At 43.7% G+C, this 26,282-nt stretch overlaps 1 protein-coding gene across 2 annotated transcripts in view; it reads left to right on the plus strand.

Annotated features, from left to right (window-relative positions):
* The window catches only part of RYR3 (ryanodine receptor 3), a 584,152-nt gene that overhangs the window by 525,103 nt on the left and 32,767 nt on the right, over window positions 1-26,282 (plus strand). For both annotated transcript variants that reach the window (XM_025390215.1, XM_025390216.1), the window contains 16 exons: window positions 2,011-2,181; window positions 2,505-2,564; window positions 4,068-4,199; window positions 4,667-4,779; window positions 8,378-8,474; window positions 10,109-10,215; window positions 11,266-11,317; window positions 12,265-12,321; window positions 13,935-14,034; window positions 14,188-14,267; window positions 16,172-16,248; window positions 18,767-18,840; window positions 19,412-19,429; window positions 19,836-19,916; window positions 20,365-20,453; window positions 24,118-24,246. In XM_025390215.1, the coding sequence (XP_025246000.1) occupies window positions 2,011-2,181; window positions 2,505-2,564; window positions 4,068-4,199; window positions 4,667-4,779; window positions 8,378-8,474; window positions 10,109-10,215; window positions 11,266-11,317; window positions 12,265-12,321; window positions 13,935-14,034; window positions 14,188-14,267; window positions 16,172-16,248; window positions 18,767-18,840; window positions 19,412-19,429; window positions 19,836-19,916; window positions 20,365-20,453; window positions 24,118-24,246 (1,437 nt within the window). The remainder of the gene's footprint in view (window positions 1-2,010; window positions 2,182-2,504; window positions 2,565-4,067; window positions 4,200-4,666; window positions 4,780-8,377; window positions 8,475-10,108; window positions 10,216-11,265; window positions 11,318-12,264; window positions 12,322-13,934; window positions 14,035-14,187; window positions 14,268-16,171; window positions 16,249-18,766; window positions 18,841-19,411; window positions 19,430-19,835; window positions 19,917-20,364; window positions 20,454-24,117; window positions 24,247-26,282) is intronic.

Consider the following 26,282-nt stretch of genomic DNA (forward strand, 5'->3'; position numbering starts at 1 on the left):
ACATTTTCAAGGGTAATGTAGACTATAAATGAGTTTTGCCCTGAGTCGCAACCTTTAGAATTTGAAACCTGGTGGCAGAATGGTGAGGAGCTCCGCGAGCACTCAGCCAACGATAGTCGGCACACGCACAGTCTGTGTGAGGCAGCTTTCCCTTCCTGCTGTTTTCTGGAACACCAGGAGCCTCCTTCTCTTAACCCCATTTCTTTCCCTCTGTTTATATTTCTTACTGCCCCTCCCACTGCTGTCCAGGGGCTGACTGGTGTTTTGGAGCACTGGACACAAGGTACCCCTGCAACCAACAGAATTTTCTGGCAATGTTTGGCCAGACTGGGGTTCTGCTGGCCAGGGATTTTGCTGTGGTTTTGGTGATACTGTGATGCAATCACCTGAAAGTGCAGCCACCACAAGTGCTGAAAGAATTGACACTCTTCTTGAGAGTGTCCATTAATAATTTTGAAACTCTTTTGCCCTTTGGAAAGCAATTTAAAGAGATTAGTCCCAACACAGTGTTAATTCTGACCCTACTCTTCTCTTCCAAAAGCCTTTTCCTATAAAATGAATTCTGCGCAAGCCCGGGAGGACCAGGTCTTGCATGCCAGTTCCAGGGGAGGCATCTGGCGTGCTCCCAGAGCCCTGTATCTTTATGCCATGATAAACCACAGTGCTGCCCCCTCATTGCTGCAAACACTCCATGGCACCTCATAGCACAAAACTTTGGTGAGCACCACTTCCTTCTTTCCTGGAGTCCCTGACTTGCTTCTGGCTACCCAGCCCTCCCCACTTCCCGCAGGTGCCCACTGAGGCCCAGTCCTGCAAGCACATACCACATGAGTGGCTCTGCTTCTCTGGAACCTGGAATCATGAAAACTGAGTCACCGCGGAGCCTTGTCTCCTTGAATCCACCTGGACCCACCATGTGATTTCCCTGTGCTGGAGATGCTGAGGGTTCTCAGTGGGTTGCCTAGGGCTGCTATTGTGGCATAGCCCAGTGCATTGGATTCCTCTCTTTTTTTTTTTTCCAACTTTTTTTTTTGTTGTTGTTGTTGAGACTGAGTCTTGCTCTGTTGCCCAGGCTGGAGTGCAATGGCGTGATCGCATCTCACCGCAACCTCCGCCTCCTGGGTTCAAGCGATTCTCCTGCCTCAGCCTCCCGAGTAGCTGGGATTACAGGCATGCACCACCACACCCACTAACTTTTGTATGTTTAGTAGAGATGACGTTTTGCCATGTTACCCAGGCTGGTCTCAAACTCCTGACCTCAGTTGATCCACCCACCTCAGCCTCCCAAAGTGCTGGAATTACAGGTGTGAGCCCCCGCACCTGGCCTGGATTCCTCTCTTAAACCCACAACTTCACTGAGTGAACTCTCTCTGAAAAGGATGAGAAGGCATAAGCCAAAGATGGGTACGAGCTTCCATGGATTGAGGAGTTCCTTTCTTTCCTGTCTGCAGTGTTTCTCCTAACTTTCCTTCAGCTGGATTCCAAAGCAGCCCTACTTTTAGATTTTCCTTTTCCTGTAAGAATTTGCATTGGCTCGTGGTGGGGAGGCTACGTGAGGTGCTCCAAAACACCAGCTTCAGCTTTGGAAACACAGAGCAATTATTCTGTGCTGGATGCTCTTTCACATTTTTAGTGATTCCCCAGCATCAGAATTCTCAGAACTGTTCTGGGGCCATTTTTGTCAGTTACCAAATCATTCTTTTTGTAGAACACCAGTTTACTTGTTCAGTCCAGAAGTGAGTGAGCAAAGACCATAGGCATCTGTGATGTGTGTGTAGTTATGTGGTTCTGTGTGCATGTGCAGAAGGAGAAGGCTCAGGGTTATGGCTGGTCTTTTATGGCTACCTAATTCGTCTTTGTTCAACACACTCTTTTCACTGTCCTTTGAAGTGTAGTAAGGCCCAGCCTATATCAACAGGGCCACAAGGAGGCAGGCTGCCTCTGACAGGAGGCCGTTCCTTTGGGAGAATCACTGAGCCCCTCTCTGTTTATTTCAACATCATCTCCTAGTCTGGAGGACAAGACCAGGAGCGGAAGAAGACAAAGCGGCGGGGAGACTTGTATTCCATCCAGACCTCCCTCATCGTGGCTGCACTCAAGAAAATGCTGCCCATTGGTTTGAATATGTGTACTCCAGGCGACCAGGAGCTGATCTCCCTCGCAAAATCGCGATACGGCCATGTAAGCTGCCTGTCTGCCTGGGCTGAATGTGTGATCCAGGTGGTGTCGTGATAGGTGTTCGGCCCCTGTCCTCCTCCTCTGGGGGGGGGGCGGGGAGCAGATGAGCAAGAAATTAATGTGTATGGAGGCAACATGCCCTCATCTTTAATACTGGTTTGGAAGTCAGTGTGTGCCCAATGGGACAAATCTCTGTAATGTTTTTCTTTCATTCTTCTAATAAAGATCCCAGCAAAACTGTGCCTTGACTCTCCACACATCCCCGTATGCTACTTGACAGTTCCATGGTGATCTCCAGGAATAAAATGTGACATCTCTTTCCACAGAGGGACACAGATGAAGAGGTCAGAGAACATCTGCGGAACAACTTGCACTTGCAGGAAAAGGTGATGACTCGGGACGGCAGCGAGAACTTACATGGGCTTTCCTTCCGGCTGGAAGCTTCCAGCTTTTCACTTCCTTTACTCATGCTTCTTATATGTTCCAAAAACAGTTTTGGGGTATTTGTGTTTAATTGGTAGGACTAGCTCTCTCTTTTTATAATTATTGTTTTCAAAATTTACTGGTACATAAACCGCCCTTAATTTTGGGGTTGTTTTGCCCTTAATGTTTGCACTTAGCTATTACAAAGAGGATGCAAAGAGGCGTCCAATGAAGCATCTATTCCAATTTCCCGTTATGTGAATGTCAGGCCACAGCAGCGGGGTGGAGATTAGGTCTCAGAATTTACTGACCGTAAGTCTTGTTAAACAGTGCAGTGGACACCTGGGGGAAGTTTTAGCACCTCCTGCTCTAAAGAGATTTTGAAACAAAATAATCTTGTGTCTAGTTGGTACAATAAAGAGATATAATTTTCATTTTAAAGGCTATTTGAGATGTTTTAAAGCCTGTGAATCTGAATTACTCTTTCCTCAAATACATTATGCCCTGAGGTAGAGAACTAAGCCAACACAGAAAGTCTTTCCTTTCTACCCCAAACACATAGGAATGGTGGATAAAATATACTAGAAAAAAAAAAAGGCCATAAAAAGAATTCTCAAGGGCCGGAAAAAAAAAATCTTAGGGGCTTGGTTTTTTAATAATTGTAAAGGAAGAGGAGTGTGGGACCTAATTACCCTAATTACCCACACTATGCATAAATACAGAACAAGAAACTTCCATAAAGTTAGCCTTGAACCAGTAAAACCCACAGATATTCCACAGAGAAACCCGTTAAACCACTTGGAGAGCCTCCACCTCCAAAAATATAAGCTGAGATGCCAATAGGTAAAATTCCTCCTGAAGACAAGCTCATATTCTTTTTAAATTACAAAGAGCACATCAGGAAATCTATTAGAAAGTCAGCATATGAAACAAAGAGAAGAATTCAACCATAAGGAGCTATTGAAAGAGACATCAATGTAAATATAATTAAAACATTTAAAGAGATATAAAGGAAGTAATCGAACCCATAAAGCAATAATTGGATGCTATATTTTTAAAAAGGAGAAGGGGAGATGGGTTTGAAAAAAGACTTTATAGTCATTATAAAAGTAAAAAGTAATCAAAGTAATCGTTGAAATTAAAAACCTAATGGTTAAAAATAGGCTACACATAGCTGAAATAATAATTCATAAATTAGAAGAGTGCTTTAAGGAAATCATCCAAAATGCAACACAGAGAGATGACGAGATAGAAAATATGACAGAAGCATTAAGAGACGTAGGAGTTAGAATGAGAAGTCCCTATACAGTATCTATAGTGTTCCAGAAGATAACTGAGAAAATAAAAGTGAAGCCATAATAGAAGGAGAGTCTTGACTCCTACGGAACCATGGTAGGACCAAAAGGCTTCTTCAGTATCAGAGGTACAGGAGATTCCTCATCTTAGGAGTATGCTTCAATTTTCAGTCTGATGACCCAGCTGTAAAATGGCAGCTGAACCTCTACAAAGATGTTCTGAAGAGTGAAGAACCTTTCAATCCAGAAAAGACAGTGGAGCGTGTGCAGAGAATTTCAGCAGCTGTCTTCCACCTGGAACAGGTAAGGAGCATCTGCCCTGAGGAATGGGGAAGCAGAAACACCCTGGACAGTACAAAGCTCCTCTCCACACTCAGCTGTCAGGTACAAGTGCCCTCATAAGACTGAGAAAACAAGGACCAAGGATCATCCCGGATCACCCCCACGTGCCGTCTCGATGCCCTGTGATAGCAGACCTCTCCATTATTTCCCCTGCCAGTGTTTTGTGCATTCTTGCCATTAGCTCAAATGCCCTATTTAAGTCCTCTACCGTTAGTTAAGCTGCTATTAGGCAATAAATGACTAAAACTGGGAGAAAGAGGAACACCTAAGACTTTCGCAACCGAAATATCTGCTCCTGGGTGCATTTTGCTAACTACAGTTGAGAAGCCAAAATTCTTCCAGAATGAAGAAGTCTGGGCTACAGGTGACTAGCTCCTGCCACCAGAAGATCAGCCTAATGTGCACCAACCCATGTGATCTCTTCTCAGGTGGAACAGCCTTTGAGGTCCAAGAAGGCCGTCTGGCACAAACTGCTATCAAAGCAACGGAAACGGGCAGTGGTGGCCTGCTTCAGGATGGCCCCTCTCTACAACCTGCCCAGGCAAGTATTTTGTCTTTTTTTTTTTTCCTGGCATGTAAGCCAGTGATGGGGATGGAGGTATCCTCCCACAGCTGTGCTCTCTCACTCTTAATCCAAGGAATAGAAATTGGAATCCTTGGCCTATGGAGCTAGTGCAGTCTGCATAGTATAAGGGCCTGGCTAAGACAATCAAGCGTAAAAACTGAAACCAGATGAGACTCTCTAGAGCCCATTCCTGTCAGGTCCACCATCTGTACCCTGAAGTCAGCCAAGTAAGCATATGGAAGTACACTACTTTTGCTGAGGTGGGATTCTTGGTTAGCATGTAAAGGCTTCTGGAAAAAAAAGAAACTTTTCAGAAACATTTTACCCCAAATTCCACCAACAGGTCCAATAGTATTTCTCTGCTCAGGCACTTGACACTAAAATCACCATTTCCTCAGCAGGTACAGAAATGTAACTTGAACATCTTTTAGTACAGTGTACTAGCTGTCAAAATATAGAAAGGCTGGAGATGTCTCAAGAGGCTTGCCAGAGGCGCAATGCCTTTGGGTGTTTTAGCTTATACTTTGAAGTAAAATATATTTGGAGCTTTTTCTGAAAAGTTTGGGACATATCCTTGTCAATAGAGGGACTAGTATCAGTGACAGACTGGCCCAGAGTTGACCACCCAGACTGATTCAGTGTCTTTGGTGATACGGTAACATTCCTGTCCTCAGACTCATTGCAGAGTGGGTTTGGTTGGGTCTTCAGTCAATAAGAAAAGCTAGTAATTGAATATCAGCCTCCGTTTCATTGACTTACCAAATCAGGAGGAATATTCTCACTTGCTCAGGGAGAATAGGCTGACTTAGACAAGTGTATACTCTGAAGCTTATGTGAATCAATGTGTTTCTTTGGAATATCAGATAAAGGGCTATTCCTATGCTTGACATTTTGTTTTCATCAAATTGTGGATCTTGGTCATCATTTGTCCAGAGTAGCCTATAACCTCATCCTGAGCCAACTGACCACCTGGGCTTTCTTAGTTAGGGTCTTTGAAGATAGTTAAGAATGATGGTCTCGGCCGGTCGCAGTGGCTCACTCCTGTAATCCTCACACTTTGGGAGGCTGAGGCGGGCGGATCACTTGAGGTCAGGAGATTGAGACCAGCCTGACCAACATGGTGAAACCCTGTCTCTACTAAAAATACAAAAAAAAACTTAACCAAGCATGGTGGCGTGCGCCTGTAATCCCAGCTACTTGGGAGGCTGAGGCAGGAGAATCGCTTGAACCCGGGAGGCGGAGCTTGCAGTGAGCCGAGGTCGCACCATTGCATTCCAGTCTGGGCGACAGAGTGAGACTCCATCTCAACAAAAAAAAAAAAAAAAAAAAAAAAAAATCAGGCTTGGTGGTGAGAGCCTGTAATCCCAGCTACTCAGGAGGCCGAAGCAGGAGAATCGCTTGAACCCAGGAAGCGTAGGTTCAAGGAGGTAGCGCTATTGCACTCCAGCCCGGGCAACAGAACGAGACTCTGTCTCAAAAAAAAAAAAAAGAGAATCACGGTCTCTGAGACACATACCTGCTCCAACAGATCTCTTTCAAGAAAACAGATTACTATGTTTGGAAGAGAATGAGGCACCACCAAATCAAGTAGAATTCCTGAATGAAAAGATGAAAAACAAGCTCAAGCAGTCCTGGGCATTAAGTCCTGACAGAAAAGTGAGATTCATAGCCTGTTAGAAAAAGCAAAAGTGCATAGAATTTGTGTTTGTTTTCTGGAAGTGTCAAAACATCAGAAAGTGTTTCCTTCCCTAGCTGGTTGAGATTTCTACCTGACATTGTGCTGAGGTGGCCTGCAAAAGAGCCCAGCTCTAAAGCACATGTCTCTAGGACCAGAACAGTAGGCAGAAATTACATCTCTCAAAAACAAGCATTTTTTTCTAAATCCACTGAAGATGTTAGTACCATCCTTACATATCTGGGCTACACTTTCGGTAGTTTTACTCTGTATGGGTAAGAGTCAGTCACATTCACTATGTCCTTCATGAAGCATGAGCGTCCCTAACCCAGTTGTTGTAGAGGAGCTGCTGTGGGTGATCTCTCCAGCATGGAGGACTGTAAGTAGATTTCATAACAACAGAGAAGCTGGTGATGGAGACAACTTCTCTTCTCCACCTTGTGATCCTCTAACTACGTAGAATCTCCCAAACTAAAGGGCTAAAGGGATTTATTTTATTATGTGGAAACTTTCTCTGATGCTAGTTTTTAAAAGAAAACTTGTATGCTTCTCTCCAGACACAAAATTAATAATTTCTTCCTGAGCACCTTTCAACAAGTTTGGCTGGAAAAGGTTAATGAAAAAACTCAGTATGACAGGCTTATACCCATTTTAATGGTAATGTAACCTGTGGAGAGACCTGCTCATTCTCTGCACACTCCTCCTTTATTGACCATGATTTAACGTTACCATAAAAACACGAATTTGTACAATTTTCAAGAAGAATTCTGATTGGTCAGATTTGAAGAAAGATGGCAAGGGCCGTGTTCTACCAAAAACCATGACCAGGGCTTAATGACTCTGGTGTTGACTTTTGTCTTCCTCTCCTCTCCTTCCCTCCTCACTACTGTCCTCACATTTTGTAAACACTTAGCTGCTTTTGCTTTGCAGTGGCTAATACTCCCAGAAGTCAATCCTGGCTTATCGGGAGTGGCTCGTGCCAGTTATTCAGTGTACCCACATACCAGGGACATAACTCTAATCCATGAGGCACACAGAAAATATGCCAATGACGTAACGTGCTTAAACCTTGCCTTGTTAAGTAGAAGCTGGAGCACCTTACCAGTGTGGTTACTTGGAGAATGAAAAGAAGCCACACTTTGGTATTTTGGTATCTCTAAGATGAAACCACTGATCATCCGTATGACCTAGACTGGATTACCTAGAAGGGTGATCAGCCTAAAGGAATACTGAAATTGCCATAGGAAGCAAATACTTCAGGACTGCTACTTGGCCTCATGATTGATTTCTCACTGAAGAGGAAATGTGATAAAGACCCTTTGAAGGCCGGGCGCAGCGGCTCACGCCTGTAATCCCAGCACTTTGGGAGGCTGAGACGGGTGGATCACAAGGTGAGGAGATCGAGACCATCCTGGCTAACATAGTGAAACCCCGTCTCTACTAAAAAAATACAAAAAAAATTAGCCGGGCGTGGTGGCGGGCGCCTGTAGTCCCAGCTACTGGGGAGGCTGAGGCAGGAGAATGGCATGAACCTGGGAGGCGGAGCTTGCAGTGAGCCAAGATCGCGCCACTGTACTCCAGCCTGGGCGACAGAGCGAGACTCCATCTCAAAAAAAAAAAAAAAAAAGACCCTATGAGAACAGAGTAGGATTACCGATAACTGCCATGTCTTGCTAACCACTGTCATTTTCAGAAGGTGCTCTAATATTCAAGACTCGTCATGGTAGAGGGTTCTGGTTTCTTTAAAGTGAGCTCTGTGGTATGCTACTGGCTACCCTGACCAATCAGAAGATAAGAATTGTACAAAAGTCTGTCCTGCTTACTAACCATTAACTGCCCAAACTAAAAGAACAAGTTCCATGGATCGCTCTTGACCTCCCTCTCACCCCTTCCGCTCAGGCACCGCTCTATTAACCTCTTCCTCCATGGCTATCAGAGATTTTGGATAGAAACAGAGGAGTATTCCTTTGAAGAGAAACTAGTACAGGATTTGGCTGTAAGTACTGACTGCCCTGGGAGCAGATATGGGTGTGGTTGAATTTGATTTCTGAATTCACGGGTGTGGTTGTAACAGTTAAACGTTCACAAGGAATCGTGTGTATACATTTGAAAAGCACTAACTGTGTAAATGCTCAGGGGAGGCCCTGCTAATAGTTGTAGGAGCCAGAGGATGAATAGTCCCTTGGAGGTGCTAATACTATCATCATCATCCTCATCGTCGCTGTTAACAACTAATATTTCTTGAAATGTGCAGCCATGTCATGGGGGGTTCATGCTAAGTGAAGTTTTGAGCACCATTGGTTGCAGGAGGCCACCCCAGCCATAGCCCCACATTCCTACTCAGTAGTTCTGCTTTGGGGAAGGTGCATCTAAATACCCTTCCTGCATCTTAGATTTCTGTATTTGATCTTTCAGAAAATTTGGCATGCCTTGTCTCCAACAGACTTCATGCTCTAAAGTCACTTAAAATGACACACGAGGGGGAAGCTTACTGCAGAGGTGCCACAGAGCCTCATTCTGGTTCAGAGAGAAAATAAACCCTCCTTCTCTCTGGCCAGCCTGTGGTTCTTTTTCTCCTTCTCCCACGAACCTTTTTCTCTTATCACTCACTCTCTCCGTTCATCTTGTCCTGTGTTTCTGACAGTCACTCTTTTCTGAATGTCTTTCTATCGTCCCCTGTCACCCTCTGTTTCTTTCCTTCTTTTTTAAAGCCTTTTCCTATTGTTTTCCTTCCCTTTGTCTTTGTCTTTCATTCTTCTCATATATTCCTGTTGGTGAGAAAGACACTCGTTGTTTTTCTCAGTTTCTTGATGAGTGTGAAGGTGAAAATGAGCGTCATTTCAGCCCTCTACTTCCTCTGAACCACTCATACAACCCATGTAGTTCTCACCAATTTACCGAATACGGTCCACCCTGCTGGCTCTGCCACTGCTAGAAAATTCACTTTTACCTCTGACATTAGCTGCTGTTTCTCTTTCCGTGAAAGGTGATAAAGAAAAGACCTGCTAAAGGGAGAAGGGCAAGGCCTGCCGCTCCAGGATGGCAGCTCTCAGGAGCAACAAGAATTTTAGAAGCAAGAGTTAGGTTAGGAAAGAGAAATGTTTTGCTGGGTTGAATCTAGACGAGTATTAGACCCAAAATGGCCCCACTGCTTTGTAACTCTTGCCCCACCTCCATGTCGAGCCCAGCTCTTCAAACGAAATGTCAGCTGTTGGCCTGAGAGAGCCAGTCTTTGGCCTGAGAGAGCCAGTCTGTCTTTCAGGTGGCTCTGTGGGGTTTTCCTCCTGAACTCAGGTGCCCAGAGCTTGCATGAGAGGTCAGCTGATTGGGATCTGTAGCTATTCCCTTTATGGGCAGCCTTTTGCTTTTTATTTTGTTTTAACCTGAAATTGGAATGTTTCTTTGATTGGCTGTAAAAATAAAAAATAGATATACATATATACACATATATCTCAAACCTCGCACCTTTAGGGCTTCTATCCTGAAATAAATAGATGACGCAGTGGTTTTGTTTTGTGCTTTAGTCTGATGCATTCTATGCCTTGCGCTTTACCTTCTCTTTGTTCGCATGCAGTCACGTGGCACGAGATTAAGTTCATGCCTAAAACCTATCTGTGTTGGTTTGTGTAGAAATCTCCAAAGGTGGAAGAGGAGGAGGAGGAAGAGACCGAAAAACAACCTGACCCACTGCATCAGATCATTCTCTATTTTAGCCGCAACGCTCTCACGGAGAGGAGGTCAGAACCACCAGATCACCTGCTTCTCCCACGCACCAGGGATACTTGTGTCCACTCCTAACCTTCCTCTCTCAGACGGCAGTGGGTGGAAAGGGGAAGCCAGATTTGAGCAGCCCTCCTTGCTGCCTTATATGTGGCCATCAAGATATGTCTAGGGAGCCAGGCGCGGTGGCTCACGCCTATAATCCCAGCACTTTAAGAGTCCAAGGTGGGTGGACCGTCTGAGGTCAGGAGTTCGAGGCCAGCCTGACCAACATGGTAAAACACTGTCTCTACTGAAACTACAAAATTAGCCAGGCGTGGTGGTGCACGCCTGTAATCCCAGCTACTCAGGAGGCTGAGGCAGGACAGTCGCTTGAACCCGGGAGTCAGAGGCTGCAGTGAGTGAAGATTGCGCCATTGCATTCCAGCCTGGGCGATAAGAGCGAAACTCCGTCTCCAGAAAAAAAGATATGTCTAGGGAAACTACATCAAGCCACAGCCTGCTCTTCATAATGTCGGACACGGAGCTGAAGATTAAACAGCCTAAAACTGTTTCCATGAATCAGTTAATCTCTGAATTCCATGTTAAGCCAATGCTGGTTCACATTTTCAGAGTAGTTTCTAAGAATCAGAGTGGGGGAAGGGATTTTCTGATTAATTCACCAGTACTTATAATTTGAAATTTATATGACTCTCAGTCTTTCTTGTGAGGTCCAAAGAGTAGCCTGCTAAGACCGGGCACGGTGGCTCATGCCTGTAATTCCAGCACTTTGGGAGGCCAAGGCGGGTGGATCACTTGAAGCAGGAGTTTGAGACCAGTCTGGCCAATATGGTGAAACCCTGTTTGTACTAAAAATACAAAAAAATTAGCTGGGTGTGGTGGCAGGTGCCTGTCCTCCCAGCTACTGGGAAGGTTGAGGCAGGAGAATCACTCAAATCCAGGAGGTGGAGGTTGCAGTGAGCCGAGATCGCACCATTGCACTCCAGCCTGGGGGACAAGAGCAAAACTATGTCTCAAAAAAAAAAAAAAAAAAGTATCCTGCTAAATATTTCCTCCATTATTTCCAGCAAATTGGAAGACGACCCTTTGTACACCTCCTATTCCAGCATGATGGCTAAGGTACACCCAGCTTTTCTGCCCATTGTCTCTGTCTGTCTATCTTCCCTTAGACTTCTTTAGATGCATGAAAATTGTCATGTTGCATAGCAGGCCTGGGACTTTGTCATGACGTAGGTTTCAGGCATTGCACAATTCATGTGCATAGAGATGATATTAGTAAACCACTTCACTGTCTTCCTAAGGAAACCTTGAAGCTTTGCAGAAACAATGAGTGCTGGTGGATAGGTTCACACTGACATTTCTAAAGCCAGCTAAATGGGGCTTAGGCATACAGACTACCCTTGTGTTTTCACTCAATGTTCAGAATACATCAGACAGTTCAAACACATCCACAGGTGAAGGTTAGAAACTAGAGAGAGTTCTCGGTGTTCTGGAAGAGGCAGTGTGACCAGAGATGTTCTACGTCACCTAGAAAGATGGTGACCTCTAGAATGCTGAGTGAATAAGGGAAACTTTCATGTCAGGCAGAAAGAATGTGTTGGGGTATAGGAGCACCTATTCGTTGATCTAGCTGTACCACAGGGCCCCAGTGGGAAGAGGCACTTTAGGATTCACATCCTAGGTGATGTGTCTCCAATCTTCTTGCCATGCCCTTGGGGCTGTATCTAGGAAGTGGCAGCTCTCTGCCTTCCTGTCTCCCATTTACACCGGAACTTTACTAAGGAAGGAGGGTTCAAGTCTGTGGTTAAACCAGCTAGGTCGCCATTGATGATGTGAGCTCCGTGTTCTCATTTCTCATTTATGAACTCTATGGTAACTGCAAAGATGGCATTTACGGTAGAAATGTTGCCCAGCAGTGGCCAAAATGTTCCTGGTTTTACACAGTGCTGAGGTCCTGAGTTGCCTGTGAATTACATCCTGTCCCCTGCGCTTGCAGAATTGTGTTTATTAGATTCACCTTTAATTTGGTTGTCTGTCTTCTCCCTTCCCTGCTCCCTGAAATCCAGAGTTGTCAAAGTGGTGAGGACGAAGAAGAAGATGAAGACAAGGAAAAAACATTCGAAGTAAGTTCTCATGAAGGTTAAAAACAGAGCCACCCTCCAAGGCCAACAGGCCAGGCCTTCAGAGGTGGGGGCTGACGTTAGCGTAAGTGGCTCGCCCACCAGGAGTGTGTGAGTTGGCAAATCTGCCTTAATAAAGCACACCCATTAGCTGTGGTTGTCCTGTCTGTCTGCCCATGAAATGGTAGCAGGTAGTATGCCAGTCAACAAACCACTAGCTTCATTCTTGTGGGAAATTTTACTCAATGACTGTAGTAACAGGGGCCATAGAAGGACAAACTGAAACATCTGAAATGAAAAAAAAATCAGAAAAATGAAAATCAAGTCAAGCGTGGTGGCTCACACCTGTAATCCCAGCACTTTGGGAGGCCAGGGGAGGGAAGATCACTTGAGCTTAGAAGTTCAAGACCAGCCTGGGCAACACAGGGAGACCTAACTCATCTATACAAAAATTTAAAAGTTAGCTGGGTACGGTAGTGTGCTCCTATAGTCCCAGCTGCTCAGGAGGCTGAGGTGGAAGGATAGCTTGAGCCCAAGTATTTGAGGCTGCAGTGAGTTCTGATTGTACCACTGCACTCCAGGCTGGGCGACAGAGTAATATCCAGTCTCTCAAATAAATAAATAAGATTAAAAAATCAGAGGAATGGAGATACTTGAATGGTTTTTGCACTATTATTCTATAAATGCAAGTTGATAGTGATTTTTATTTTGAGGCAGTACAGGACCCTGAAATTCTCAAGATTAAACTATATTAGGTTACTTGTACTCTTTTGTAGACAAAGTATATGACAAAACACAGCAGAAGTAAATGACTATAATTACAGTCTGGAAAGCTTTGACATTCACATAACCCATGTCTGGTAGAAAGTGTGCGGTGGCTCATGCCTGCAATCCTAGCACTTTGGGAGGCCAAGGCGGGTGGATCACCTGATGTCAGGAGTTCAAGACCAGCCTGACACTCCAGCCTGGGGCACGAGCAAAACTCTGTCTCAAAAAATGGCCTGGCCAACATGGCGAAACCCCATCTCTACTAAAAATACAAAATTAGCTGGGTGTGGTGGCACACGACTGTAACCCCAGCTACTGGGGAGGCTACGGTAGGAGAATCGTTTGAACTCAGGAGGCAGAGTTTGCAGTGAGCTGAGATTACACCACTGCACTCCAGCCTGGGAGACAGAACGAGACTCCATCTCCAAAAAAAAAAAAAAAAAAAAGTGTTAGCTGTGGTCTGAGCATTCCAGATAAGTGAGCATTTCCTGCATTCAGCCAGAAATACTCAAGTTGGCCCCTCAGCAGGTTTCCCTGTGTAACAGAACATTGAAAACAACCACATTTTAATGTCGGGTTGCTTCCCACAATTATGGTATCCAAAAGGAATGAACTGTGTTTTCTATCAGTACAAAAAATGGAAAATATATCATCAAAATAAGAGTGATGGGTAGACAGGTTTAGAAAGCTGGGTAGTGTCTGGAAATGAACTTCAGAGGTCTGCTTTATTCAAGTTGATGTGTGTTGCCTTCCTTAGGTAACTGGGAAATTCTCTCTCACCTCACTATGGGTGAACTCCCTGGTGGTGGGTAGAAACCAGTCTTTCCCTGTGATTTTTTTGCCCCCAGGAGAAGGAGATGGAGAAGCAGAAAACCCTGTATCAGCAAGCTCGGCTGCATGAGCGTGGTGCCGCGGAGATGGTCCTTCAGATGATAAGCGCTAGCAAAGGTGATTTCCCTACTTTCTGGATGGACCCATGTAACTTCCACAAAGATATCATGCTGTGACATAAAGCCATTATTAAAGAGCCCTGCTAAGGCCCAGTAGGCATGATTTACCATCCGTTTCCTTAGTGATTCGATCGAATCTTCACCATGGCAGGTGAGATGAGCCCCATGGTGGTTGAGACTCTGAAGCTGGGGATCGCCATTCTGAACGGAGGCAATGCTGGTGTGCAACAGGTAATGGGAACTTGCGGCGTCTGGGCAGACTCCCGGGGTATTCCCATTTGACACCCGTCATGCTTCAGGGCAGAGGAGTTGACTAGGGGTACACCCAGAATCACTTAGCTGGCATTTGTCCTTAGTGGCCAGTTACATCAGAGTAGCTGGGAACACAACTAGGGCTGGGATTCTACAGGCAAATGTGTCTTTAATAAAGAGGTTTTACCCAGCATTAAGTATAAAAAACGTTTAGTTTTTCATCAGTAGATAGCTTTCTGCATAAATACTCTCTAGAAAAATGTCCTGAGAGTTAGGTTTTTACTTTAGCCCTTTATTTTCACTTATTAGCTGCCTTTATATGAGCAAGGAGCCTCAGCAGTTAAGTGGAGTTGATAAACTCATAAACCTGTTATTCGGCCGGGCGCGGTGGCTCAAGCCTGTAATCCCAGCACTTTGGGAGGCCGACATGGGCGGATCCCGAGGTCAGGAGATCGAGACCATCCTGGCTGACACGGTGAAACCCCGTCTCTACTAAAAAATACAAAAAACTAGCCGGGCGAGGTGGTGGGCGCCTGTAGTCCCAGCTACTCGGGAGGCTGAGGCAGGAGAATGGCGTAAACCCGGGAGGCAGAGCTTGCAGTGAGCTGAGATCCGGCCACCGTACTCCAGCCTGGGCGACAAAACGAGACTCCGTCTCAAAACAAAAACAAAAACAAAAACAAAAAAACCTGTTATTCATTCATTCATTCATTCATTGAGCAACTCTTTACTGGCTGATGACCATGCCAGGCTCTGCTGCAAAGGCTGAGGGTGTAGCAGTGAGTAATACAAATAAAAACTCCTGCCATCGTGCAGCCTACACTCTAGTGAGCATTAAATGCAACAACACGTAGAAGCATACAACCAAGTACCTGACACATAGTATTCCTTCAACAATCTGGATTGGAACAGGCTGCAGAAGACAGGAACGCACCGGTGTTTCTCAGGCCCTCCGGGTTCTGGTTAAGGGCATCTGTGTGTACAAGGAAGTGAAATTTCTTTTTTTTTGTTGTTGTTTACCTTGACTTAAATTCTGAGTGCCATTTTCTTTTTTTTTTTTTTTTTTTTTATTATTATACTTTAAGTTCTAGGGTACATGTGCACAACGTGCAGGTTTGTTACATATATATACATGTGCCATGTTGGTGTGCTGCACCCATTAACTTATCATTTGCATTAGGTATATCTCCTAATGCTATCCCTCCCCAAACAGACCCTTGGCATTCATGAGGGTTATATCCCAGGGCCTGTGAGAGTCTTTACATTCACAACTACCATTGTTGCATATAGCTTTTCCCAGTCTTTAACTCATCCCCCCACAATTTCTCCAATTTTTCATTAAAAACTGTCATTTTCTAAGTTATCCTTCACTTTCTGTTTCTACCACCTACCACTAGCTGTCAGTTGACTTTCTTACAGCGCCTTTTGTTTATTTTTTAAAAAACAAAATTTTTATTATGTCAGACAAAGTTCCTACCTTCCAGTAAGAGAGAACACAGGAAACAAGGCCTCGTTGTGAAAGAAATACTGAGCTTTCAGCTAGGCTCCTCACTGGCTAAGCTCCTTGCTGCTGTGTGCCAAATTCATAGCATGAGCTATTCAGATTATAACTCAGCTTCATGATACATTACTGTATCACGGCCTTGGTGCTGGCTCCCAAATAGAAGGGACCTCAAACAGTAGGTCTATGAATGTCTTTTCTTCCCTAGAAGAAACGCCAGTGGGCCTTTATAAAATAAACATAATCTACCCCAAGGGACTCTGACTCCCTATGTAGAGGATCCAACTCAGTGTGGCTGGAGATTTCTCCATCAGGATTAGGAGGGTCAGCTCTGTGGCATAGTTGTCATAACTTTTCCCTTTACAACGTGTCTCCCTTGCAGAAAATGCTAGATTACCTAAAGGAGAAAAAGGATGCTGGATTCTTTCAAAGCCTTTCTGGTCTTATGCAGTCTTGCAGGTAAATGCGGGAAAACTACCACAGCATTTAAAAAACTCTTGCCTCTAAGGATAGGTGGCAGGGGAAGGGGAGCACAAAATGTACTGGCCTACCATAGAATTCTGGAGAGAGGAGTCACCTACTTTAGAAAGCTGAGAGAGTGGGTGGTGTTCCTCCAGTCTTCAGGATTACAATTCAACTAGCCTTCAGAGGGGAAAATGGGATTGCCATTAGCCACGTACCCACGCTCCCTCACTGGCATTGTGTGTAATCTCCTTTCCTTACCTCCATTTTTATGTTGCTCTCCCAGGAGGCTCAGTGTGCACATTAAGTTTCTCCTCAAACATGTATGCCCATAAAAGTCAAACCAGAAAAGAATGGAAAAGCAGGGGGATTCCTGACCATGACTCAAGGCTATGTTTTATTAAAGCCACTAGGTACTTTGTTCATCTTATCTTAACAGTTCTTTGAGCTCGAACGTGTGTTAGGGTGGTGTGTATTTTGACACATCCATTTTGACAGGGGTACCTCCTGGCGTGGGACCATTTTGACATAGCCTAAAAAACAAGGCTTTGAACTTTCCATTCATATGATTAAGCTGTTTAAGCCACCCCTCATGGCTGAACGGCTCTGACACATAAATGATATATAACCAAGAGTCATAGGTCATGATACTTGCTCAATTCAGAGATGAGCCAGAATCTATCTAAGAAAAGTGTCAGCCTATTGTCTAAGATTCATATGTATTTGGATAGGCTGCAAATAATTGTAAAAGAAATTAAACTTTTAATTACCTAGCTCATTTACCTCCAATTATGCTTTCCATTTAAAAATTTGGAGGATGGACATCCTTTCTTTTGGTGGACTATATACTTTTGCTAACCATATTTCACTGGGTAAAATATCGTAACCCGGACAGTAGGGAGTGTATCTGAGCTGCAGGATAATTCTTTATTCTCAGCTCTGTGGGGCTTCTTCCCCACCAACAGTTTATTCATTTATTATCTCTCTCAGGAAAACAAAACGGAGTATTTCCAGGCCTGACCCTCTGAGGCTAAAATAGTACGTATGAACTCAGAGATGGCAAAAATCAAGGCAGCTCAACTTCATATTGCTCATAAAATTATCCATTTACTTTCTAAGAGTTCTCTCAGTATCCTGTAATCCTTAATATTTCTAAACTCATGTATAATGACAGTTTGGAGAGACAGGTGATACATGCTTAGATGCCAACTGAGTTCTAACAGAAGTTTTAAGATGTCTTACTGCTGGGTTTTGTATGATGATGAAAACAATGTATGTTTTTAAAATATTTAAGCAGTAGGGAAATTAAAACATTCAAAATGGGTATTTAGGAATGGAGTAAGGATCAGAAATGTGTGTTGCACAGATTCACATTCAAAACTGCTGCTTCAGAGCAACTATGTCCAAATGGCCTTTCCCATGTTTTCCTCCCCTGGCAGCTAAACCACAGTAGAAGGATAGCTTTGTGTTGATGAGCAGGCCTTTTTGCCAGCAGAATCTGGGGGAAAAAACAAACAAAAATGGCAATAGAGATTTCACTGTTTACCTAAGTCATTTTTACCTAAGTGATGAAATTAGGTAAATGGAATTTACATAAATCACAAAACATGTGACTCCTTAAAAAGAAAACAGGAACGCCAGATGTTTCTCCATGGCTTTGCCCAGTGGCAGAAGGAAAGCTAAGTTTTGCAGAGTCTTAATGAACAATGAACTTAGCCATAAACTTTCCTAAGAGCTATATTCTATGTTCTATGAAACTTTTCAGATTGAGGAATAAGTTAGACTCTGTTAGTAAAATGGAATGAGCCCCACTTAGAAAGAAATGATCATATAGTGGATTCATCACCAAGCTTTGTGGTTGCACTAAGGCTTCCTGGCTAAGTAAAATTTGGCAGTGGCTGTGACTGGGAAGGTTGCGGGGAGGAGGGACAAAAATGAAGGACAACTTGTCATAGGTTCAGGAACATGTGGAGACACCATTGCCTATGGAAAGCGGAACCCCAACTTCTATAGGCTTTTGCATGTTGTAGAATCATAAAAGGGTGTGGCCCTTTGAAATCTGGAAGTTTGTAGCTTGTCCTAAGCTCTGGAAACCACAATTCCATGTGATTCTCAGAGAAAGTAGGTAAAGGTGGGAGGCAAACATGAATCAGCGCAGTTTAGAGTAAACTTTCCCTCGAGAAATCTTCGAAACAGATGATTCCTTCTTTATTTGGAAAACCTTTCTAAACCTTCATAAGAAAAGACTCAAACTGGACAGACAATGAGAGTCACCGTAAGTATTCGTGACCCCTCTACCTGTATGTAACAAAGTCTCTGAGCTACAGGCACCTAAGACAACGCTGCTCGGCACAAAACCAAGGAATCATTAGACTTTCAACCACCCTGGAATGTGTTAGTTTATTTATGATAACACAGGGGCAGGATATTCTTAGTCAATAGATACACTAACGTTAGAAATCTGCTTTCCCAGTGTGCATAGCCCTGAACCTTGTTTCTTTCTGTCTATTAAAAGTGTCCTTGATTTGAATGCATTTGAGAGGCAGAATAAAGCTGAAGGCCTGGGGATGGTGACTGAAGAAGGAACACGTAAGTAACTAGTAAATGTGAAGGCCATTCTCTTCCTGATTAAAATCTTTTTTTTTTTTTTTTTTTTTTTCCCAGGCAGAGTTTCGCTCTTGTTGCTCAGGCTGGACTGCAGTGGCGTGATCTCAGCTCACTGCAACCTCTGTCTCCTGGGTTCAGGCAATTCTCCTGCCTCAGCCTCCCGAAGAGCTGGGATTACAGGCATCCGCCACCATACCCAGCGAATTTTTTGTAGTTTCAGTAGAGGTGGCGTTTTATCATGTTGGCCAGGCTGGTCTTGAACTCCTGACCTCAGGTGATCCACCCCACCTTGGCCTCCCATAGTGCTGGAATTACAGGCGTGAGCCCCGCACCCAGCTGTTTAAAATCTTAATTACCTATTTCTGGTCAGAGCTTATGTCTGCTTAATATGCAGGGACTTGCTCTGTTTCAGCAAAATGTTTCCAAAAGTAGCTTTAATAAAGCTATCATCTAGGATAGATGTGTTCACATAGCCAGTTTTAACTAAAGACAGTTTATCATGATGTTTACAGTTTTCTTACTTTGTATTCTTCAATTTTTCTCTCATTACCAGTCATTGTTCGTGAACGTGGTAAGTTTCCGTTTCTGGCCTGAGTTCCTACCATGTGTGTGAATCCCTAGGAGATCTCATTTAATTGCCTCAGCACAGAAACATTTTAGGCTTGGTGGTTGCATGTTGAGTTGAACTCAGCAGTTTGGTACTTAATTAAAGAAGTGTCTTCCATCTGTAAAGCCTGGGTTATGGACCGTGAGCCATTTACTCTCCTTACCCAGTTGTCTTCATTACAAATGCATTTGTTGAGCATTGTGCTCTGCAGCCTCAGCTCAGTTTAATCGGGCTTTTCACCATTCATCCAGAGTTCCTTTTCCAAACCATTCTGACACAACTCCTTTATCATCTGTGTAGTGACTTGCATTAGAAAGTATTCTCTGTTGAGAAGCCAAACCGATGCTCATCAACATTTTATGTTTTCAAGGTGAAAAAGTACTCCAGAATGACGAGTTCACGCGTGATCTCTTTAGATTCCTACAGTTACTTTGTGAGGGGCATAACAGTGGTGAGTGGAACAGATTGATCTGCCAAGGAAACACAGCACTCAGGGACAAAACTAAAATTCCATTCAGTAGGCCCCCATTTGATGCAACTAGTTGTTAACTGCAGGACATCAGTTAATGCATTCCTCAATAAGAAACTATGTGAATATCATGGCTAGTGATATTTAGTGCCACCAAGGCTAAGCTGCTTCCAGAATCTTTAGATGAGAAATCTAAATACCCAGCCCTTTCCATCTAGCCCGTTGGGGCTCATTAAGTCCAGTTTCTGGTGTCGGCAGGTTGGGGGGTGCTCAGAGCAGAGCTCTGCCCTACAGGGTCTGCCATGATCCAAACATGGTATTCTTGTAAGCCTTTTCACATAGACTGTCTTATCTGAGCTCAGCTGAGAGGGCATGCCTGGCCCCCTTGGCATGGCAGGGACAAGCTCTGACCCAGCACTGGTGCTCTCAGACTTTCAGAACTTCCTGCGGACTCAGATGGGTAACACCACCACCGTGAATGTCATCATCAGCACTGTGGACTACCTTCTGCGTCTGCAGGTGAGTGGGAGGGCCTTGGACAATGGGACCTCTCACCTTTGCTGCCAAAAGATAAACACAGTTACACAGGGTCAGGGACAGCCCAGGATACAGTCAGACCCCCATAAGGGAGGCGTTGTAATGTATATCCACAGATGCATGGGAAGTCCAGCGTCCAAAGAGTACATTTGAAGACAGAAGTGGGAGATGTGGTTAAACACCAAATCATCTGTTATAAAATGCTGGTTTACTTTAGTTTTGCCAGTGAAAACCGATCTGTGGTGCTATAAAACAATCAAGAGCTATAAGACAACCAAAAGCTCTGAAATAACCTGTGAATGAGAACAGATTTCACTAGAAAAAAAGACTTACACAAGATGATAGGAATAGGATGAGTTTACAAGTTCGTGTTGAGAAGTCAGATGGTTTGTTTCAAAGGAGTCCAAATTATGTTGAGAAAATCTATACAAACATATTAACAAAAAGAGATTTTTTTTTTCCTCTTTGCTGATTCCTCATCCTGGTTCTGCCACTTACTGGTTTGTAACCTAGAGCAATCTATTTAACGCGCCTGTGTTCCAGTTTTTTCATCAGTAAAAGGGGTAGCACCTGTGCCATAGGGTGGTATATTTGAATACAGGTATACCTCATTTTATTGCAGTCGATTTGATTGTGCTTCACAGATGCTGTGTGTTTTACAAATCGAAGGTTTGTGGTAACCCTGCATCAAGCAAGTCTATCTGCCGTTTTACCAGCAGCATGTACTGACTTGGTGTCTCTGTCACATTTTGATGATTCTCACAATATTTCAGACTTTACACTATTATACTTGTAAGGTGATCAGTGATCTTCGGTGTTACTATCGTAATTGTTTTGGGGTGCCATGAAATATGCCCATGTAAGACAGCAAACTTAATCAATGTTGCGTGTGTTCTGACCACTCCACCAACTGTTCCCCCTCCTTCTCAGGCCTGTCTGTTCCCTGAGACATAACAGTGTTGAGGTTCGGTCAGTTAATAACCCTACAATGGCCTCTGAGTGTTCGAGTGAAAGGATGAGTCACATGTCTCCCACTTTAAATCAAAAGCTAGAAATGATTAAGCTTAGGAAGGAAGGCATGTTGAAAGCTAAGACAGGCCAAAAGCTAGGCCCCTTGCACTAAACAGCCAAGCTATGCAAAGAAAAAGGACATTAAAAGGGCTGCCTCAGTGAACATATGAATGATAAGATAGCAAAATACCCTTATTACTGAAATGGGGACAGTGCGAGTGGTCTGGATAGAAGGTCAAACCAGCGACAACGTTCTCGTAGGCCAAAATCTAATCTAGAGCAGGGCTTTAACTCTCTTCAATTCTGTGAAGGCTGAGAGAGGTGAGGAAGCTGCCTAAGAACAGTTTAAAGCTAGCAGAGTTTGGTTCATGAGGTTTAGGGAAAGAAGTCATCTCCATAACAAAAGTGTAAGGTAAAGCAGCAAGTGCAGATGTAGAAGCTGCAGCAAGTTATCCAGAAGATCTAGCTAGGATAATTGATGAAGGTGGTCACACTAAACAACAGATTTCCCGCATACATGAAACAGCCTTCTCCTGGAAGAGGGATACCATCTAGGACTTTCATAGTTAGAGAGGACAAGCCAATAGCTCGCTTCAGAGCTTCAAAGGACAGGCTGACTTTCTTATCGGGGCAGTCCAGCTGGTAGCTTTAAGTTGAAGCCACTGCTTGTTTACCATTCCAGAAATTCTAGGGCCCTTAAGAATTATGGTAAATCTACTCTGCCCATGTTCTATGTATGGAAGAACAAAGCTTGGATTGTCATCGTTTACAGCATGGTTTACTATTTTAAGCCCACTCTTGACACCCACTGCTCAGAAAAAAAAAGATTCCTTTCAAAATATTACCGTTCGTTGACCATGCACCTGGTTCCAAGAGCTCTGATAGAGATATACAAGGAAATGAATCCTGTTTTCATGCCTGCTAATACAACATTTATTCTGCAGCCCATGGATCAAGGAGTAATTTTGACTTGCAAGTCTTATTTTTTAAGAAATGCATTTTGTAAGGCTACAGCTGCTATAGATAGTGATTCCTCTGATGGATCTGGGCAAGGTAAGTTGAAAACCTTCTGGAAAAGATTCAACATTGTAGATGTCATTAAAAAACACTGTGCGCCAGGCGCAGTGGCTCACGTCTGTAATCCTAGCACTTTGAGAGGCCGAGGCAGGCGGATCACAAGGTCAGGAGATCGAGACCATCCTGAATAACATGGTGAAACCCCGTCTCTACTAAAAATACAAGAAAAAATTAGCCGGGCGTGGTGGCAGGTGCCTGTAGTCCCAGCTACTCAGGAGGCTGAGGCAGGAGAATGGCGTGAACCCGGGAGGTGGAGCTTGCAGTGAGCCAGGATCGTACCACTGCACTCCAGCCTGGGCAACAGAGCAAGACTGCATCTCAAAAAAAAAAAAAAGAAAAAAGAAAAATATTGTGATTCGTGGGAAAAGGTCAAAAGATCAACATTAACAGGAGTTGAAGAAGTTGATTGCAACCCTTGCAGATGATTTGGAGGGGTTCAAGACTTCAGTGGAGGAAATAACTGCAGATGTGTTGGAAATAGCAAGAGAACTAGGATTAGTAGTGGAGCCTGAAGAACATAAACCTGAATTGCTGCAATCTCATGATCAAACTTTGACAAATGAAGAGTTGCCTCTCATGGATGAGCAAAGAAAGTGGTTTCCTGAGATGGAATCTTGCTGGTGAAAACACTCTAAACATTGTTGAAATGCCAAAAGGGATTTAAAATATTACATAAACTTAGTTCATAAAGGAGTGGCAGGATTTGAGAAGATTGGCTCCAATTTTGAAAGAAGTTCTGTGGGTAAAATGCTATCAAACAGTACATGCTACAGAGAAATCTTTCATGAAAGGAAGTCAATTGATGCAGTTAACATTGTCTTATTTTAAGAAATTGCCACAGCCACCTCAACCTTCAGCAGCCACCACCCTGTTCAGTCAGTGGCCAGCAACATCAAGGCAAGGCTGTTCACCAGCAAAAAGATGGTGGAACTTACAACTTGCTGAGAGCTCAGATGATTGTTAGCACTTCTTAGCCATAAGCATTTTTAAATGATGGCATGTACATTGTGTTTTAAAGACATAATGCTGTTGCACGCTTAACAGACTACAGCATATTGTAAACATAACTTTCATGTGCACTGAGAAATCAACATTTTGTACAACTCACTTTATTGTAATATTCACTTTACTCTAGTTTATCTGTAATCAAACTCAGATTAACTCTGAATCTCTGATGTATGCCTGTATATGTAATGCACTCACAACAATGTCTGGCACTTACAATGGTAGCTGTTACGTTGTTGCTGTTATTATGATTATTTGGATAATTACCATGATCTTCACATATTTCACATTGAATACATTATCCTAGTTCATAGTCTCCCAGTTCCAGCTGAAGGCAGTCCTCACTCCTATCTGTTCTTTCCTCTGGAGGGATATTTGTGCTTGAAAGATTCTAGAGGTCAAGTATCTCTGCGCATCTTCACAGGGTCTCTGGCTCCTGTCAGAGCAAAGAGGTCATAGAGATGCGGGATTCTCATGTACCCTTTCCAAACACCGAGTTTAGCTTCACTGACTGAAGTCTGAGAAATACTAAGCTCTACTCATTTGTTTTCAGGAATCAATCAGTGATTTCTACTGGTATTATTCAGGGAAGGACATCATTGATGAATCCGGACAGCACAATTTCTCCAAAGCTCTGGCAGTCACCAAGCAGATTTTCAATTCTCTTACAGAATACATCCAGGTATGTGCTACAGAGTGCATGGCTGAAAGCCAAGAGAACATTGTTGATATGCATATATTCTATATTCCCTACAGAATACTTGATTGTACACAGGGCACTATCCATCCAGCCCTAATGCTGACAATATTTACTTTCTATAAATAGGAAGCAATAGTATCTGCATTCCACAAGAAGCTATAGTTTGGGGTCCCCCAACTAGACCTGTTTATAGTGTTCACACTTTATTTGCATTTATCTAGTTACGTTTTGCTTTCCCTCCTAAACTAAAAATTTTTCGTGGAAAGAAAATGTCTTACTCAACTTAAAATTCTTTATATCTAGAACGATGTCTGGCATATATCTGTTCAGTAAGCATGGAGAGTGGAGTGGAGAAATGATTCATAGAATAAAGGAATTAAGGGATAAATGATGTTTTCTTGATGGTATGAGATTAAAAACAGGATCCATGAGATCCTACTGACTTGTCAGAAACTAACTCTGGAAGAAGTAACTTCAGAAGCACACAAACTACATGCAGTGGCGGTCAAATCTGCAAGGGAATTTCATGTTAAATGTCTAGATCTTGCAGCAGTCTTTCTCCGTTGGTAGCATTTTCTATTCATTGTCTATGGTGGTCTAGCTATTTTGGAAAAGGAACAGAGGATATATTCAGGCATAATTTGCTATAAAATTAGTAGGCATATCATTACCCTCTGTGATACAAGTTTTTTTTAAAGCAAAAGTAATACTTCATCTTCAGATTACCATAATGAGGAGACTCATGAATAGGGCTTTTATTCATTCATTCAACAAAACGCTCAGCTTGTACTCTGTGCTGTGGTTCATGAAAAGAAGCACAGTATATTGCCTCTACCCATAAAGAGCTTACAATGTAATTGAGAAAATACATATGCACAAGGAAAATTATTCAATATAAGATGATCATACGGCCGGGCGCGGTGACTCACGCCTGTAATCCTAGCACTTTGGGAGGCTGAGGCGGGTGGATTGTCTGAGCTCAGGAGTTTGAGACCAACCTGGGCAACATGGTGCAACCGTGTCTCTACTAAAATACAAAAAATTAGCTAGGCATGGTGGCGTGCGCGTGTAGTCCCCGCTATTCGGGAGCCTGAGGCAAGAGAACCACTTGAACCCGGAAGGCAGGGTTGCAGTGAGCTGAGATCACACGGCTGCACTCCAGCCTGGGCGACAGCAAGACTCAGTCTCAATAAATAAATAAATAAATAAATAAATCATACATGATTTAAAATAATCATACATACTGTGCTTAAGAACCACATATGTGGCCAGGTGCAGTGGCTCACGCAAGTAATCCCAGCTCTTTGGGAGGCCGAGGTGGGCAGATCCCCTGAGGTCAGGAGTTCAAGACCAGCCTGGCCAACATGGTGAAACCCCATCTCTACTAAAAAATACAAAAATTAGCTGGGTGTGGTGGTGGGTGCCTGTAATCCCAGCTACTTGGGAAGCTGAGGCGGGGAGAATTGCTTGAACCCAGGAGGTGGAGCTTGCAGTGAGCCAAGATTGTGCCACTGCACTCCAGCATGGGTGACAGAGCAAGACTCTGTCAAAAAAAAAAAAAAAAAAAAAAACCCACGTGTGTATGAGTTCGCAGGAAAGCAAGCCCCTTAAGAGCCTAGGGGCCCAGCTGTGGTGGTTCACTGGGGCCTGTAATCCCAACACTTTGGGAGGTCAAGGTGGGTGGATCACCTGAGGTCAGGAGTTTGAGACCAGCCTGGCCAACATGGTGAAACCCCATCTCTACTAAAAATAAAAATTAGCTGGGCATGGTGGCAGGTGCCTGTAATCCCAGCTACTCAAGAGGCTAAGGCAGGAGAATCACTTGAACCTAGGAGGCAGAGGTTGCAGTGAGCTGAGATGGCACCATTGCACTCCAGCCTGGACCACAAGAGTGAAACTCTGTCTCAAAAAAAAAAAAAAAAAAAAAGGCTGAAGGGCTCCAAGTCTCCATAGTACCACGTAGGCTATGGATGGATGCAGAGAAGGAAGTACATTCTGTGTCAGTGATTTGGAAAAGT

Source organism: Theropithecus gelada, chromosome 7a (genome assembly GCF_003255815.1).
Source record: "Theropithecus gelada isolate Dixy chromosome 7a, Tgel_1.0, whole genome shotgun sequence".
Taxonomy (NCBI): Eukaryota; Metazoa; Chordata; class Mammalia; order Primates; family Cercopithecidae; genus Theropithecus; species Theropithecus gelada.